Source organism: Ammodytes marinus, assembly GCF_949987685.1.
Source record: "Ammodytes marinus genome assembly, chromosome: 2".
Classification (NCBI taxonomy): Eukaryota; Metazoa; Chordata; class Actinopteri; order Uranoscopiformes; family Ammodytidae; genus Ammodytes; species Ammodytes marinus.
The window spans coordinates 7,032,925-7,046,537 of NC_137231.1; the positions used below are offsets into that span (position 1 = coordinate 7,032,925).

The following is a 13,613-nucleotide window of genomic DNA, read 5'->3' on the forward strand; positions in this document are numbered from 1 at the left end:
ATCATGTCAATCAAAAAAAATAAAATAAAAAATAAAACAAAATAATAAAAAAAATACGCCAGCTATGTCGGCGACAGAACAGTTAGTGGCGTTTGGTGCGCAGAATCAAGGTCTACTATAGACTACTGACGAAAATCACACAACACATTGCATCTATTTATTAACAATATTTAATATTTTTCTAATTCATCTAATTTTGACGATTTTTAGAAATATTTGTTGGTTTGTAAGCGCTAAGGGAGCATGTTTAAATAAAACCTGTGAACCTTAACTTTTAAATGTATTTTATTTCATGTTTCTATGTGCTACACAGGCTTAGATATTAAGGTTTTGGTAGACTTGACAATTAGTACTATTTTTTCAGAAAACCCTCAGGCATTAAGGACATGCATCCTAGATTACCATAGTCATCAATGGGTTAAGACATTTTGTCAGTTTATAACATGAACAATAATAAAATATCATTTTTATGATGCTGTTCAGTCAGAAAGTAACAGAAGTCAACATGTTTGCCTGCACAGCCTGTCTGCGTGGTATTCTGGTGCCCAATACAGAACACATGCACAGGTGGACATAGAGCAATTAAAAGCTGGGAGGTTTATTAAATTCAGACACAAATTGAGATGTTGTTATTCAGTTAAAACATATAAAGAGCTCAGACCCCATGCCACTCAGCTGCTGTGAATAACTATTTTAATTCACTCTCCAGCCAGTAGATGTGTTTAAATCGGGGTTGAGAAATGAATGCTTAATGTGGTTAAAGGAGGAGCGTGGCTAAATGGGTCTGCATAATGATTAATTCAAATCGGGGATTCTGACAGTATCGCTTTTCCACAGCTGCTAAATCCCTGCGGCCATCTAAAAGCAGCAGTTCCACATGTCTTGAGACCACGTTGAAAAATCTCTCCAACCGAGAAATAATCATAAAGTTACAATACATTAAAATGAATAAGAGACGTTTAACCATTTCTAGGTCGGCAATCAAAGGCCCATGCACTGACATTCTGGGGGGCAAGGCAAATAAAACAAAAAAAAGAGGTTCGATCCCCCGCCTACCAGCCACATGTCGAAGCTTCCCTGGGCAAGACACTGAACCCCAAATTGCGCCCGATGTTTCAGAGAGCGCCTTGCATGGCAGCTACTGCCATCGGTGTATGAGTGTGTGGGTGAATGTGGTATGAAATGTTAAGTGCTTTGGGGCTGAGAAAATCGGCTAAAAAGCGCTATATAGTCAAGTCGATTTACTAAGTTTCAATGATCACTGGAGAGGGCTGGGCATGCTCAGTTCTTCCTAAATTGATTATGCATATTTTGTGGGGAACTACTTTACCATTCTGTCTTATATTTGATAGAAATAGAAAAGAAATACATTATGATTTTTATTTATTTATGATTTTTTTATTCAGGGCACTTTTTGAACCTTTGGACATGTGCACATGAGTGACTGGACGAAATTATTTTTTACTGATTAATTCAAGTAAGAGATGTAGGGCAGTAAGAGAGCAGTGTGTGTAAGGAGAAAAGAAGGAGAGAGAGAAGGATGGTAGTGCAGTGTGGATCAAAGCCACAGTGAAACATGGTGGGGGGGGGGGTATTCCATTCTGAAGGGGCTTTTGCTGCCCAGGAGTTGGATAGCTGCACACATGCTTAATAGAAGAATCTTGACTAGTGCTCTCAGTCTGAGACCAGATCTGATTGAACCTGAAGCGGCATTCTGCCTGTACATGTGCAGGTTGCATCACAGCGAAAATAATTCAGGGTGTCATGTTTTAGTAATGCAATGCATTATGAAGCAAACGCTGCTGTGCCACATTTTAAGCTGTGATGTAAATGTTTGCAACGTGAAAGTTGCAGTTACAGTAAAATGCATGACATAATACGCGTTGGACTGAAGCCATCACATAAACTCTCTCTCTCTATATATATATATACTGTAAGAGAACTCACACCACTTGCCCCTGGCTAGGGATTTGTATCTCTTGAGTGTTCAAAGCGTGCCGCTTCTATAGAACAGAACAGTTTGTATTGTCATTGTGCATGTACCACAGAATTGGATGCAGTCTTATCAGTGCACACATGAGAAAAGTGCAGTTAAAAACAGGTAAATAAATAAAAAAGTACAAAGAGACTCTTAAACACTGTAGAAACATATAAAGTATTTTGTAGAGAACGAATAACCTTTAAAGAAAGGTTAAACACAGACAAGACATTCACTGCCTGATTCCTCCCAATTGCATTCAAGCAATTATAGAACCGTCTTAATGAAGCTATGTGTAAAAGTGCACAATGCTGCCTGTAACAGTCCCGCTTGGGGAGAGACCAGCGTCACATCAATGCAAAACAAGGGCAAACTACGTCAGGCCGTGGAACATTGTGGGCGTGTTAGCGCCGTCATTTAATTAGTGAAGAATTTTTCTGTTAAAACGGGGCAGAATCACGGAGTTATTAGCGCACGCAATCCAAACTTCTGGCCTAATCCATATGCATCATTTAATTAGTCTTAAAAATAGTTGTGAAATGTTTATATTCGTGCTCTCATGCTGGCATATCTATCCGTGTGTGTGTGTGTGTGTGTGTGTGTGTGTGTGTGTGTGTGTGAAAGAATGAGTGTAGCTGAAAGCTGCTACAACACTGTTAAATCTGCCTCAAAATCTCTCTGTGACACACACACACACACACACACACACACACACACACACACACACACACACACACACACACACACACACACACACACACACACACACACACACACACACACAAACACACACCTGCCCTGCACACACATTGTAGAGAAAAATTTGATTCAGACACCCTGGCAGGAATAAATAAACAAAGTGTTTTACTTTGCTTTCCTTAGGATCCAGCTATCCTGTGTATCCTGCACTGTGCTGTATCACACACACACACACACACACACACACACACACACACACACACAAACAAACAGACAACCACCGTGAGGAAGGCAGACAGACAGCCACTGCAATGCAGAGTAGAGCTTCCCCCTGTGCTGTTTGGCAGACCAATCAGTGAGCAGGTGGGAGTGGACTGGAGATCCCTCGCGTTACTATCTCAATAGTGTGTCTTCCTCTCTCTCTTTCAGGCTTTCTTCATTGCTCTAATTGACTCTCCACCACTGTTTTGTCGCTGGCCTTAGCTGCTTTGTCATAACACAGAAAGTGACTTGAAAGGGGACATTTATAACACCAGTCACACATATTGAGCTGCACAATGACCATTTATCACTGCCACACTAGTCCTGTTAGAAGTAGGGCCCAGACGATATGGATTTTTTTTTGTGGTGGGGGGGGAAGTCGGATGCCGATATTATGGAGTAAAACAAAAATCGATATATCGGAAGATTCAATTTAAATAAATAAAAATAATGAAATTTATATACAAAGAGAAAGACCTATTTTTGATCCCTATATATACTCTTAATATAGTTCACACACTTGTGACAAAGATATTAATTGAAGACACTACACCACGAGGGTGACTCCCCCCCCCAATGTTATATCTTTGGTCTCCGGGAGCATGTCAAGTCATTCCGGGTCAAAAGGATTTACTCCCAGTGAAGTCACAATGGACAAAGGAAGGCCTGGTTCCATGTTGACAGGCACAAGCTTTCTGTGTAAGTGTGGGACCAACCTTCTACTTAAGGGTTCAACTGTTCCACTATGTGACAGGACACTGACTCTCCCTCACCTGCTGGAAGCCAGCCTGCTGTTTACCTGTCATCTGTGGAGTGCTCCAGGGTCTGTGTGTGTGTTAGCATGTCAGATCCAATGAACCGTTCTGTGTGTGTGTGTGTGTGCGTGTGTGTTTGTGTGTGTGTGTGTGTGTGTGTGTGTGTGTGTATGAGTGTGTGTGTGTGTGTCGTTTCTACAGGGAGTTCGCTAAGGAAAGAGAACGAGTGGAGAAAAGGCAAGAATTCCTGAAGCTCCGCAGACAACAGCAAATAGAGAGAGAGTTAACAGGGTACCTGGAGTGGATCTGTAAAGCAGGTCAGACACACACGCACACGCACGCACGTACGCGCACACACACACACACACACACACACACACACACACACACACACACACACACACACACACACACACACACACACACACACTTCCAGCTCAAATGTGTGCTTTGCCCCCACTCATCATAACAGTTACTGTACCTTTTGGATAAAGACCAGTTGATTTTTGACACTAATATGAGCTGATTATAATAATTCAGTGTTGGTATTTCATGTTGCAGAGGAGGTGATGCTGGCTGAGGAAGACAAGCACGCAGAGGAGAAATCTCTGGACGGAGCGTGGTACAAAAGGAAAAACACAACCAACTCTGGTGAGGGGGAATAACCACTTTCAGGATCCATTGTGAAGAATGAAAAGCAACTGTCAATTGTAGGGCTTTATCTAATTGGCCATGCCGTTCAAGCAGTCTTTGCGATACGTATACCGCGATAACAGTATTTTTACGATATATTGTGCAGCCCTATTAGACGCATAATCAGGTGTTTTCCAGACTACTGTGAATATACACCAGAACAAAACCATAATACAGACTCGTTTCTCAAAAGTTAGGACCTGCAACATAAGATAAAAAGGGGGTTTAAAGCGTTTGCTTTATAGCAGCTGATGGTCTTTTTCCACCTTTATTGTTGCTGACATATATATTTTTACATTTCCTGTTGTTTGAAGTTATGTGTTTGTGTGGATTATACCTTATGGCTGAATGGGTAACTGGCATACTCCATACTGTTAGAACCCCCCACCATCTTGGCAGCTTCCTAACTGAGTTATCACTACTATGAGGCTCATGCAGATCATTTCCTTTGGCAACACCCTCTGGGAGTGTGATGAGTGTGTGTGTGTGTGCGCGCGTGCGTGCGTGTGTGGGGTCTGGAGTTATTTTACTATCTTTATTCAAATGCGCGGTCTTTCGTTTTAAGCGCGTGTGTGTGTGTGTGTGTGTGTGTGTGTGAGCGAGCCTGCCTGCATGTTATTGTGTGTGTGCCTGTGTGTGTCCTCTTATCAAGGCCATAGCTGCCTCTCACTTGCTGCACCACCACGGTAACAGTCACAGTGATTATGGGTGGAAGGCTAACGAGATTAGAATGAAGTGCAGAGAGGGAGTCTCAACAGAGTTCAGAGGCAGCGTGGGGATACAAGGGCCCTTCACGCAATTTCACACTTTCCTCTCCTCTCCTCTGTACGTCTGATACACTTGCCTGAAGTTTTTAATTGCTATCGACAGCATAAATCGCCAACGGTCCGTACTACATTATAAAACAGCTAATATTTCTTTGGGCAAAACACTATAGTTCAACACAGAAACTGTATTTCTCACAACACAATACTCTAGACCAGGGACGTTGGAACTACTTTCTGAGGGGGGGTGCTGTAAATTGGCCGAGGTGCAGCGCGATCAGACAAAGCAGTAGGCTACTGGTAAAATGAGCAATCTAAAACCATGATAAAATAGCCTACTTATATCTAAAATAGCTATTAAAACGAACTATAAAAGCAAATAACATTTATGAATTTTCCAAAGTATCCTATAGCCTTTTTTTTTTAATCCTGAATTTGAACGATGTAGGTTTTGATTAAACATTGGGTTATGACAACAATTGTGACAGTGGGGGTCTGGGGGTACTCCCCCAGAATTTTTTGAGCATTAAATGCTTAATTTCAGGCATTCTGGTGAATTTTTATTCACCAATTTGTTCCTTTTCTGCATAGCCTACATTTGTATTCTTGAGCCCCGGCGCTGTGATCGGTGAATGATAACCGGGGCAGTGCACGTCACGTTGTCGAGGGGAAAGCTTCCGCGATATCCGTTAGTTTCAGTTTACAGCCGACAAAGTTACAATCACAACGACCGCATAGACAGCGCATGGACAGCGTTTTAATGAAGCCTCTCATTCTTATTATCATAAGGGCATTGAAGCAAATTATGAAATCTTAACATTACGGCGGCCCTGCTGGTGCGTAAAAGGACAGCGCAGTTGGCAATCTCTCCTCAGCAGTGCAAGCCACAGCAAAAGTCCATCGCACAGCCGATTCCTGCCTCTGATACGTTGACTCGCAACATAATGACTGTTCCACCCGAAAAAATAAAATAAACACAAGTTGGACACAGGCCCTGAAGCTGAATGACCGCTCTGGTAACGGGCAGTCCATTACTGGACGCCGAATACTAGACCCCGAATATAAGACGACCCGACTTTTTTACGACCTTATGAAGTGTTAATATGTTCGCCTTTACTTGATGCATGCGCGCTCACCGGCCGGCGGGGACACAATTCTTATCAGCGGTAACTTGGCACGATACCGGCACACACCTTGGAGGAGCAGGTGCGCAGGTGAACGTTGCATCCTGTCAGCGCGTCTCTCTCTCTCTTTCTCTCTCCCCCCTGTGGCAGGGCGCTTAGCAGACTGGATTTTTAATGATAACCTAATGCTCATTAGTGCGCGCCCCTCAGCACTCTCACCTACCGAAGTGCGCATGGGAAGGCGGGGCACAACCGTAATCTCGTCCTGGGCACGGTGAAGAAATGCGACGGGCATATGTAATCTAGCCTACATAGTATACTGTATAGCCTATAAACTATATATATTATAGTGTTATGCTCTGTCAAATTGATGTGAGGGAGCAGGAGATGGGAAAGAGAGGACTTAGGCTATGAGATTGTTTACAGAGCAATCGCGGGAGCACAGGGCAAAGTGTAGGGGGGCGGAGAGGGGGTGCAGGCGGTGGTGAGGGGGGGTGCGGCCGCACCCCCCGCACCCCTACTTCCAACGTCCATGCTCTAGACTATGCTTGGCTGGCTAACACAAGCTGCATTAATTGCCTTTCTTTGCCGGCAATATAATATATTTAGGAGTTGCAACTGATGATCATTTTCATTCAAATCTAACAATCATGTCAGATGTATGCTTTTGTCGGTCAAAAGTCTCAAATCTGAATAAAAAGAGAACCAGCAAATATCCTGTTGAAAAGCTGGAACCAGTGAATGTTTTTTTTTTGCAATTTTTTAAATACCAAATGATACATTTTTGTTGTTGATTTAACCTCAACATTAGGATTAAAAGCTCCATCAATGCATCCAGTTTCTATTACAATGTAGTCACGTTCCCTTTGAGAGACACACATTAATCTTCTAATGAGTGCTTTATGGTCCACATACTGTACAGTATATAACTGTATCAGATGAGCGTTAAACCTTTTACCTTCATAATCATTTAGCTGGCCTTTTCCCCTAGCTGTTACACTGGTTTCACCTCTGTAAAGCCCCTTGTCTTAATATCTGATACAGTGTAGTTGAACAAGGAAGAATTAATTTAATATGAATAACTGAATAATGAATGTAGTGAATTGATCGGAGGTGAAAAGTGTAAGTGAGGGGATGTTTGACGTTCCAGTGAAAGGCAAAATGCCCATGAAAAATCTGAAATGGACCTTGAAATTAATTTGATGGAGGCTCCTAATGCCCCTGCAAAATAGAAAATTATTTCTAGGGGATTTTAACTGTATTTACTGTATATCCATTTACAACGACAGAGTCAAAAATGGAAAGCTATTAGGCCTATGTGGTTACTTAACTCACAAAGTCAACAAAACTTGGTAAATCATTTTCTCGGGCATAGAATCGGTACTGGTCGACCATTCTATCCTTTAAACTTACATGGGAGTGTCATTAAAATTGTGGTATTATAAAAAGTCTTAGAAAGTCTGACATTAGATTCGGAAAACCATGATCAAGGAAACAAGTTACAAACGTTTGATAAAATTGGCAAAATGCCGTATTTCAGAGGGGCAAAAAAATAAGCCCCATGGTAAAAATTGTTAATTTCCTAGCCTTGAACTTTGATTACATTTAAAAATAAAAATAAAAAAATTGATTGAAAAGCTGAAATTTAATGAAAGCCACTAACGTTGAGCTTTACGAATCGTTTGCTTTATGGCTTGTGTGATTTTTATTGGTTTTTCTCCATATTGTACTTTCAGTGCTGAAACGGACCAAGAAGAGTAAGAATGACCTGATCAATGCAGAGGAGGGCGAGGACCACTTCACTGACATCTCCTCTGTTGGTGAGAAGGAGACCTGAGATCACACAAGGGATGTTTGCAGTGACATTAAACACTTATATCAGCTCTCTAACTGAACAACAAAAAATGCCTAATTTTGTCATATCACTATGGACAAAAAGTGTGTTCCCATTTACTTAGATAGAGCATACAATTCTTAGGCATGTTAGCAACCGAGTATGGACATGACAGGCATCATACATGTGCATAGTATCCATCTGGTTTCTCAAGTAAATTAGAACAGGTGTTGGCACTGACAAGGACCTTTATATAAAGCATTACCAAATATCTGTTGTATAAATAAGTATATAAAATATAAGTTAGAGAACAGGCTGTTTGTTTGTAAGAAGACTATTGGGGGGAGGGCACACAGACAGACAGATACAGTATGAGTAAGAAGTCTGGATTTAAATAGATCAGGAAATGATGAGCCCACCACTCTTCATAATAATGAAATTCTAATAGAGTCATTTTTCTCCTTCCCTTTGTGTCCAGTCCCTCTTGACATTTTGGCTTAATTGAAGATAGATAAGGTTTAATATAGTACAGGCTTAATGGGAGCTAGAGTGGGGCGGTGAAAACTCATAACATCAGGGCACTGATAACTAAAAGAGCCAAGGTCTTCACTTTGATGACATCACAGTTCAAGCTGGTCAGGATATTATGAAAAGGCTCCCTCATCCCTCATTTTGACCCCGGAGGTATAAACTTTCTGTCATTTCTTACAGGTGCTTTACTTTATCATTCCAATTCTTCTTGACTTTGTCATTCAATATGTCCCCAATGACTTCATATTCTTGTTTTAATGAGTGCTTTTTAAAAATACAAATGTATCGGGGTTAATTTCACCTCAGTCAAAATCGCCCAATTCTGCCTATGCAGTTTAAATAGATGGAACTACTTATTGAGGTCATGTTGGCCATGGCCATGGGTAATACTTTAAAGTATCACACACCATCTGGGAGGTTAGGGGAACTTTGTCAGTCATTTTAAAGGAGACAGACACCAATCAGCAGAGAGTGCAATGTGTACTCCTCCTGTCTAATGAACTGAACATAGCACACACTACATGTCAACACCATTCATTTTACATTTTGTAAAAATTTGAAGTTTAAATTTGATTTACACTCATTAAGTATTTATATTGACAGGGGATCATACTGAAATCAGGCTCAGGTTAAATTATATAACTTGACTTAAAACACAGTCTTTTATTTGTTTCGACCACCGACCGTTTTAGCCCGGGTGACTTTATCTGGTGTTTTGTATGTGTTGTTCCCACTGCCCCCCAAGGCTCACCGTTCGCCCGCGCCAGTGTCAAGAACCAGAACGACAACTCCTCTTACTTCAGGAGGAAAGAGAAGAGGATGCGCTTCACCATCCGCCGCCTGGTCAAGTCCCAGAGCTTCTACTGGACCGTGTTGTGTCTGGTGGGCCTCAACACGCTGTGTGTGGCCATAGTACACTACGACCAGCCCCACTGGCTCACCTATGCACTATGTGAGTACCAGTATACACAGTGAACGGTTGTAATGTAAACCAATGTACCAATAATTGGTCTCTAAAATACCAATTGTATTGTATTTCACCACTTATACATACACCACATGAACAAGTCCAAATAAAAAGTCATTATTCAACCACTGACATCTTGATCAATTCAAAACACTCATGCATCGCTATACTTGCTCTGGTATGACCAGTAGCCTTGAATAAACAAAATGACTTAATTAGTATTATTAATCTGACATTGTCACATATAAATACAATACCCTCATCACCATCCATAATCTATTATTTGAAAGTGTTATCATATGCACCTGCTTCCTTTGTAACTGTTCCTCTAAAGCTGGTCATTATCTATTGTGCTTAGGCAGATTCAAAAACCAATCACTGGTGTTGGGCTTTAGGTTTAGGTAGGGTGAGGGTAAACTGCCAAAAAAAAACACATACGAGCTAACATACATAACACAGGTAGTAGCATTGTACATTTCACAAACACACACACAAATGTGAGCAAACATACATGTCACACACTCATGTCATGGGAGAATACAGGAGTTATTTCCTCCCTATTTGCTGTTGGTTCAGCTGTACAGGCAGCAGTAGTCCTTGCTCTATTGAATTTTTGGAATCCCGGAGGCCAGTTTTGAAAGCTGCTGCAGTGATCTGTGTGTTCTCCTATTGTCCCTGGACAGACCTGGCTGAGTTTGTATTCCTGGGGCTCTTCCTGGCAGAGATGTCCATGAAAATGTATGGCCTGGGACCCCAGAACTACTTCCACTCCTCCTTCAACTGCTTTGACTTTGGGGTGAGTCGCTCCTTTGTTTCTGGGAGTTGATTAACTCCACAGTGTTTTGTATCTGCAGAATAATTCGGTAACACTTTACAATAAGGATACATTAATGAACTGCAAGTTAAATGTAAAGGTTTCATAAGGTATTTGGAAGTGACAACTGTGGAGGCCTGCTGCAATTAATCTGGCTGTGTGTATCCAGGTTATCATTTGGAGTATCTTTGAGGTAATCTGGGCTGCCATCAAACCCGGAGCCTCGTTTGGGATCAGTGTCCTGCGGGCTCTCAGACTGCTGAGGATATTCAAAGTCACCAAGTGAGTCATCAACAAAAGTCTCTGTGCTTGAAACACTAGTTACTCATGTTTAAAAGCTGTAATCCATCATATATGAGTTACATTGTTTCTAGTGGCTAATAGCTTTGGCGCTTAGATGTAGTTGCCGGCGCGTCCCTTACACTTCATCTCCCAGGGTTCCTTTTAAAATCGAACAGGGTTGACGCACCCTGCTGTGACTGACTCTGCGCTGCATTGCCACTAGGGGTGTGCACGTGTACACGTGTAGCCGGTTAGTAAATCATAACCGTTTAGGAAAAATCAATTAATCAATTTATTTATTTTTTTTAAGTTTGGAAAATTACTTCATTTATTTCCAGGAGTGGGGTCGACATGTGCTACTGTAGGCTACTAAAGCAGATAAAACAACACATTATTGAGTTTGGTTACAATATTTATTAATGTAACTATTTAACTGCTCCACCTTCAGTTTCACTTTTGTTTTCATCTCCGTCTCAAACAGCTGGTCCGATCAGCTGTTCGGCTCTCGAGCCCAACCCCGACAGCTGCAGTCAGTCTTAACATAGCTAATCGCTAGGCTAGTTATGATAACTTCGAAGTCAAAAAGCAAAATTGTGAAATAAAGGCCTCTCTGCCTCTCTCTGTCTATCTGTCTGCCGGTCTTTCTCACTGCACACTGTCACTCCAACAGCATCGGCATATTAAACGGTTAAACGTGTACATGAAAAAATTGCAGCCGTGTAACCGTTTAGACATTTTTGTAACCGTTCACACTCCTAATTGCCACAGACACTCATCGGATCACCATTGTTTTAACTCACTCTTTGATAGATAGAAACTTAACAGAACATTAACTAGATGAAAATCTAACTTGTGTGTGTGTGTGTGTGTGTGTGTGTGTGTGTGTGTGTGTGTGTGTGTGTGTGTGTGTGTGTGTAGGTACTGGAACTCTTTGAGGAACCTGGTGGTGTCCCTGCTCAACTCCATGAAGTCGATCATCAGTCTGTTGTTCCTCCTCTTCCTCTTCATCGTGGTCTTTGCTCTGCTGGGCATGCAGCTCTTTGGTGGACAGTGAGTACATACAGTAGTGTTCTCATGTGAACAACATCTATTGAGGAGATCAGTGGCTCCCATTGTGGGCTGTAGTGACCAGTGGGGGGCCTTGAAGGAACCTGCACTTTTTATTTTGTTTGGTATTTTTGCTTTTATTAGACATTTTTTTTGGAAAGACAGATGAAATGGGGTAGAGAGGGGAATGACATGCAGAGAACGACCCGGGCCTGATTCTAACACGGGTCTGCTGCTACGAGGGGGGGGGGCGCTCTAACCACTGCACCATGAGCGCCCCCAACTCTTTGTTTCAATTTGAGTCAAAACACTCTCCATGTTCTTATCTGAACACACACAAGTCAAACACATGATTCACTGCAATTTACAGCACTGATAGCGGTCCATAAATCTAAACCGTAGTGAGCCTGGAAGCCGAGCAGTGGAAGTCTGCCCATGCCCCCCCCATATAGGAGGCAAGGAGCCTTCCAAAACTAGAACTGGCAGTAGCTAATGAAAAAAATATATACAGCAGGCTTTAAGTTGTTCTAGCTTTGCTCACTATCCACCATCTCCATGGTTTCATCATACAGAACCTCTTGCCCCCCCCAAAGCATGATAGAAACCTTCACAGCAAAACCTTCAAATGTATTCATTATGATAATAAAAACAGAAACATAATTGACTGAGAAAAAAAGGAAAAAGAACTGCAAAAGAGTTTGAAAAAGAATAAATGAGAAGTCATATTTTCTCATTTATTCTAGAAACATGTAGCAACATGACTCAGCCCTTGTCTGCTTAACAACATCTCTCACTAACAGAGGTATTTCTTCAACCTTTAAAACATAGCTTCATTAAACTGGTGGAGGAAGAAAAGAACTCCAAAGGGAATATGAAAAAATCAAAAAAAGCTGTGTTTTAATGAGATCCCAGACTAAAGAAAAAGAAAGCTCTCACGGATTGTTAGAAGGCACAAGACCAATTCTGCCGGCATTCCAACCTCCTCTCTATGTATCCCTCACACAGATGTAATTAGGTCCCAGTAGACTCATACAGAGATACAAAATGTCAGCATTAGCACAACTCATCCACTTTGAAGGGGAATAAAAACACTCCGGGGTCAGCCATAAGGTCACAAAGACGAGCCACTCTCAATGTAACAGAAATATTATTTATTTTTTGCCGGAATCATTTGCTGCAGCCTGACGTTATCTCACCTTTGTGTTATCTCTGATCTTTTTTTATAAGATATTTTAATGTTGCTCTGCTAAGGTTCTGTATCCCTGTCTTATTATTGGAAATAGCTTCTGCTTTATTTTTCATTGATAAAGCACTTTGTGATGGTGTCAAGAAAGGTGCTATATATGGGGACACTTGTGGTGTAGTGGTTAGAGTGCCCCCCCCCCCCCCATAAAGGCTCAGTCCTCATTAGCAGTAGACTAGGGTTTGAATCTGGCCCGTGGTCGTTCTCTGCATGTCATTCCCCTCTCTGCCCCATTTCATCTCTGTCTCTCCAAAACTATCTAATAAAGCATACAAATGCCAACAAAAAAAAGGAAAAAGACAAAAGTATAAATATATATATATATAAATACATGTAACGTACAGAGGAAAATGCACTGCCCCATTATCCAGTAAACACTTGAGTGTGGCTGTGTTGTGGCTTTGTAGCATGATCACGTGTGTGTGTGTGTGTGTGTGTGTGTGTGTGTGTGTGTGTGTGTGTGCGCCCCTGCAGGTTTAATTTTGAAGACGAAACACCGACAACCAACTTTGACACATTCCCAGCAGCCATTCTCACTGTCTTCCAGGTAAAAGGTCAACTTACATCATGTTTTTTTCCCCATGATGCTCTACTGGTAACACTGACAGCTGTGGTCATGAC

General features: G+C 41.6%; 1 protein-coding gene across 1 annotated transcript in view; it reads left to right on the top strand.

Moving 5' to 3' along the window:
• Positions 1-13,613, top strand: part of cacna1ba (calcium channel, voltage-dependent, N type, alpha 1B subunit, a) — a gene marked incomplete at both ends in the record, with an annotated part of 119,839 nt that overhangs the window by 58,282 nt on the left and 47,944 nt on the right. Inside the window, 8 exons of the mRNA XM_080048645.1 lie at positions 3,895-4,010; positions 4,255-4,344; positions 8,011-8,094; positions 9,385-9,591; positions 10,290-10,402; positions 10,590-10,702; positions 11,621-11,752; positions 13,467-13,539. Of these exons, the coding sequence (XP_079904771.1) occupies positions 3,895-4,010; positions 4,255-4,344; positions 8,011-8,094; positions 9,385-9,591; positions 10,290-10,402; positions 10,590-10,702; positions 11,621-11,752; positions 13,467-13,539 (928 nt within the window). The remainder of the gene's footprint in view (positions 1-3,894; positions 4,011-4,254; positions 4,345-8,010; positions 8,095-9,384; positions 9,592-10,289; positions 10,403-10,589; positions 10,703-11,620; positions 11,753-13,466; positions 13,540-13,613) is intronic.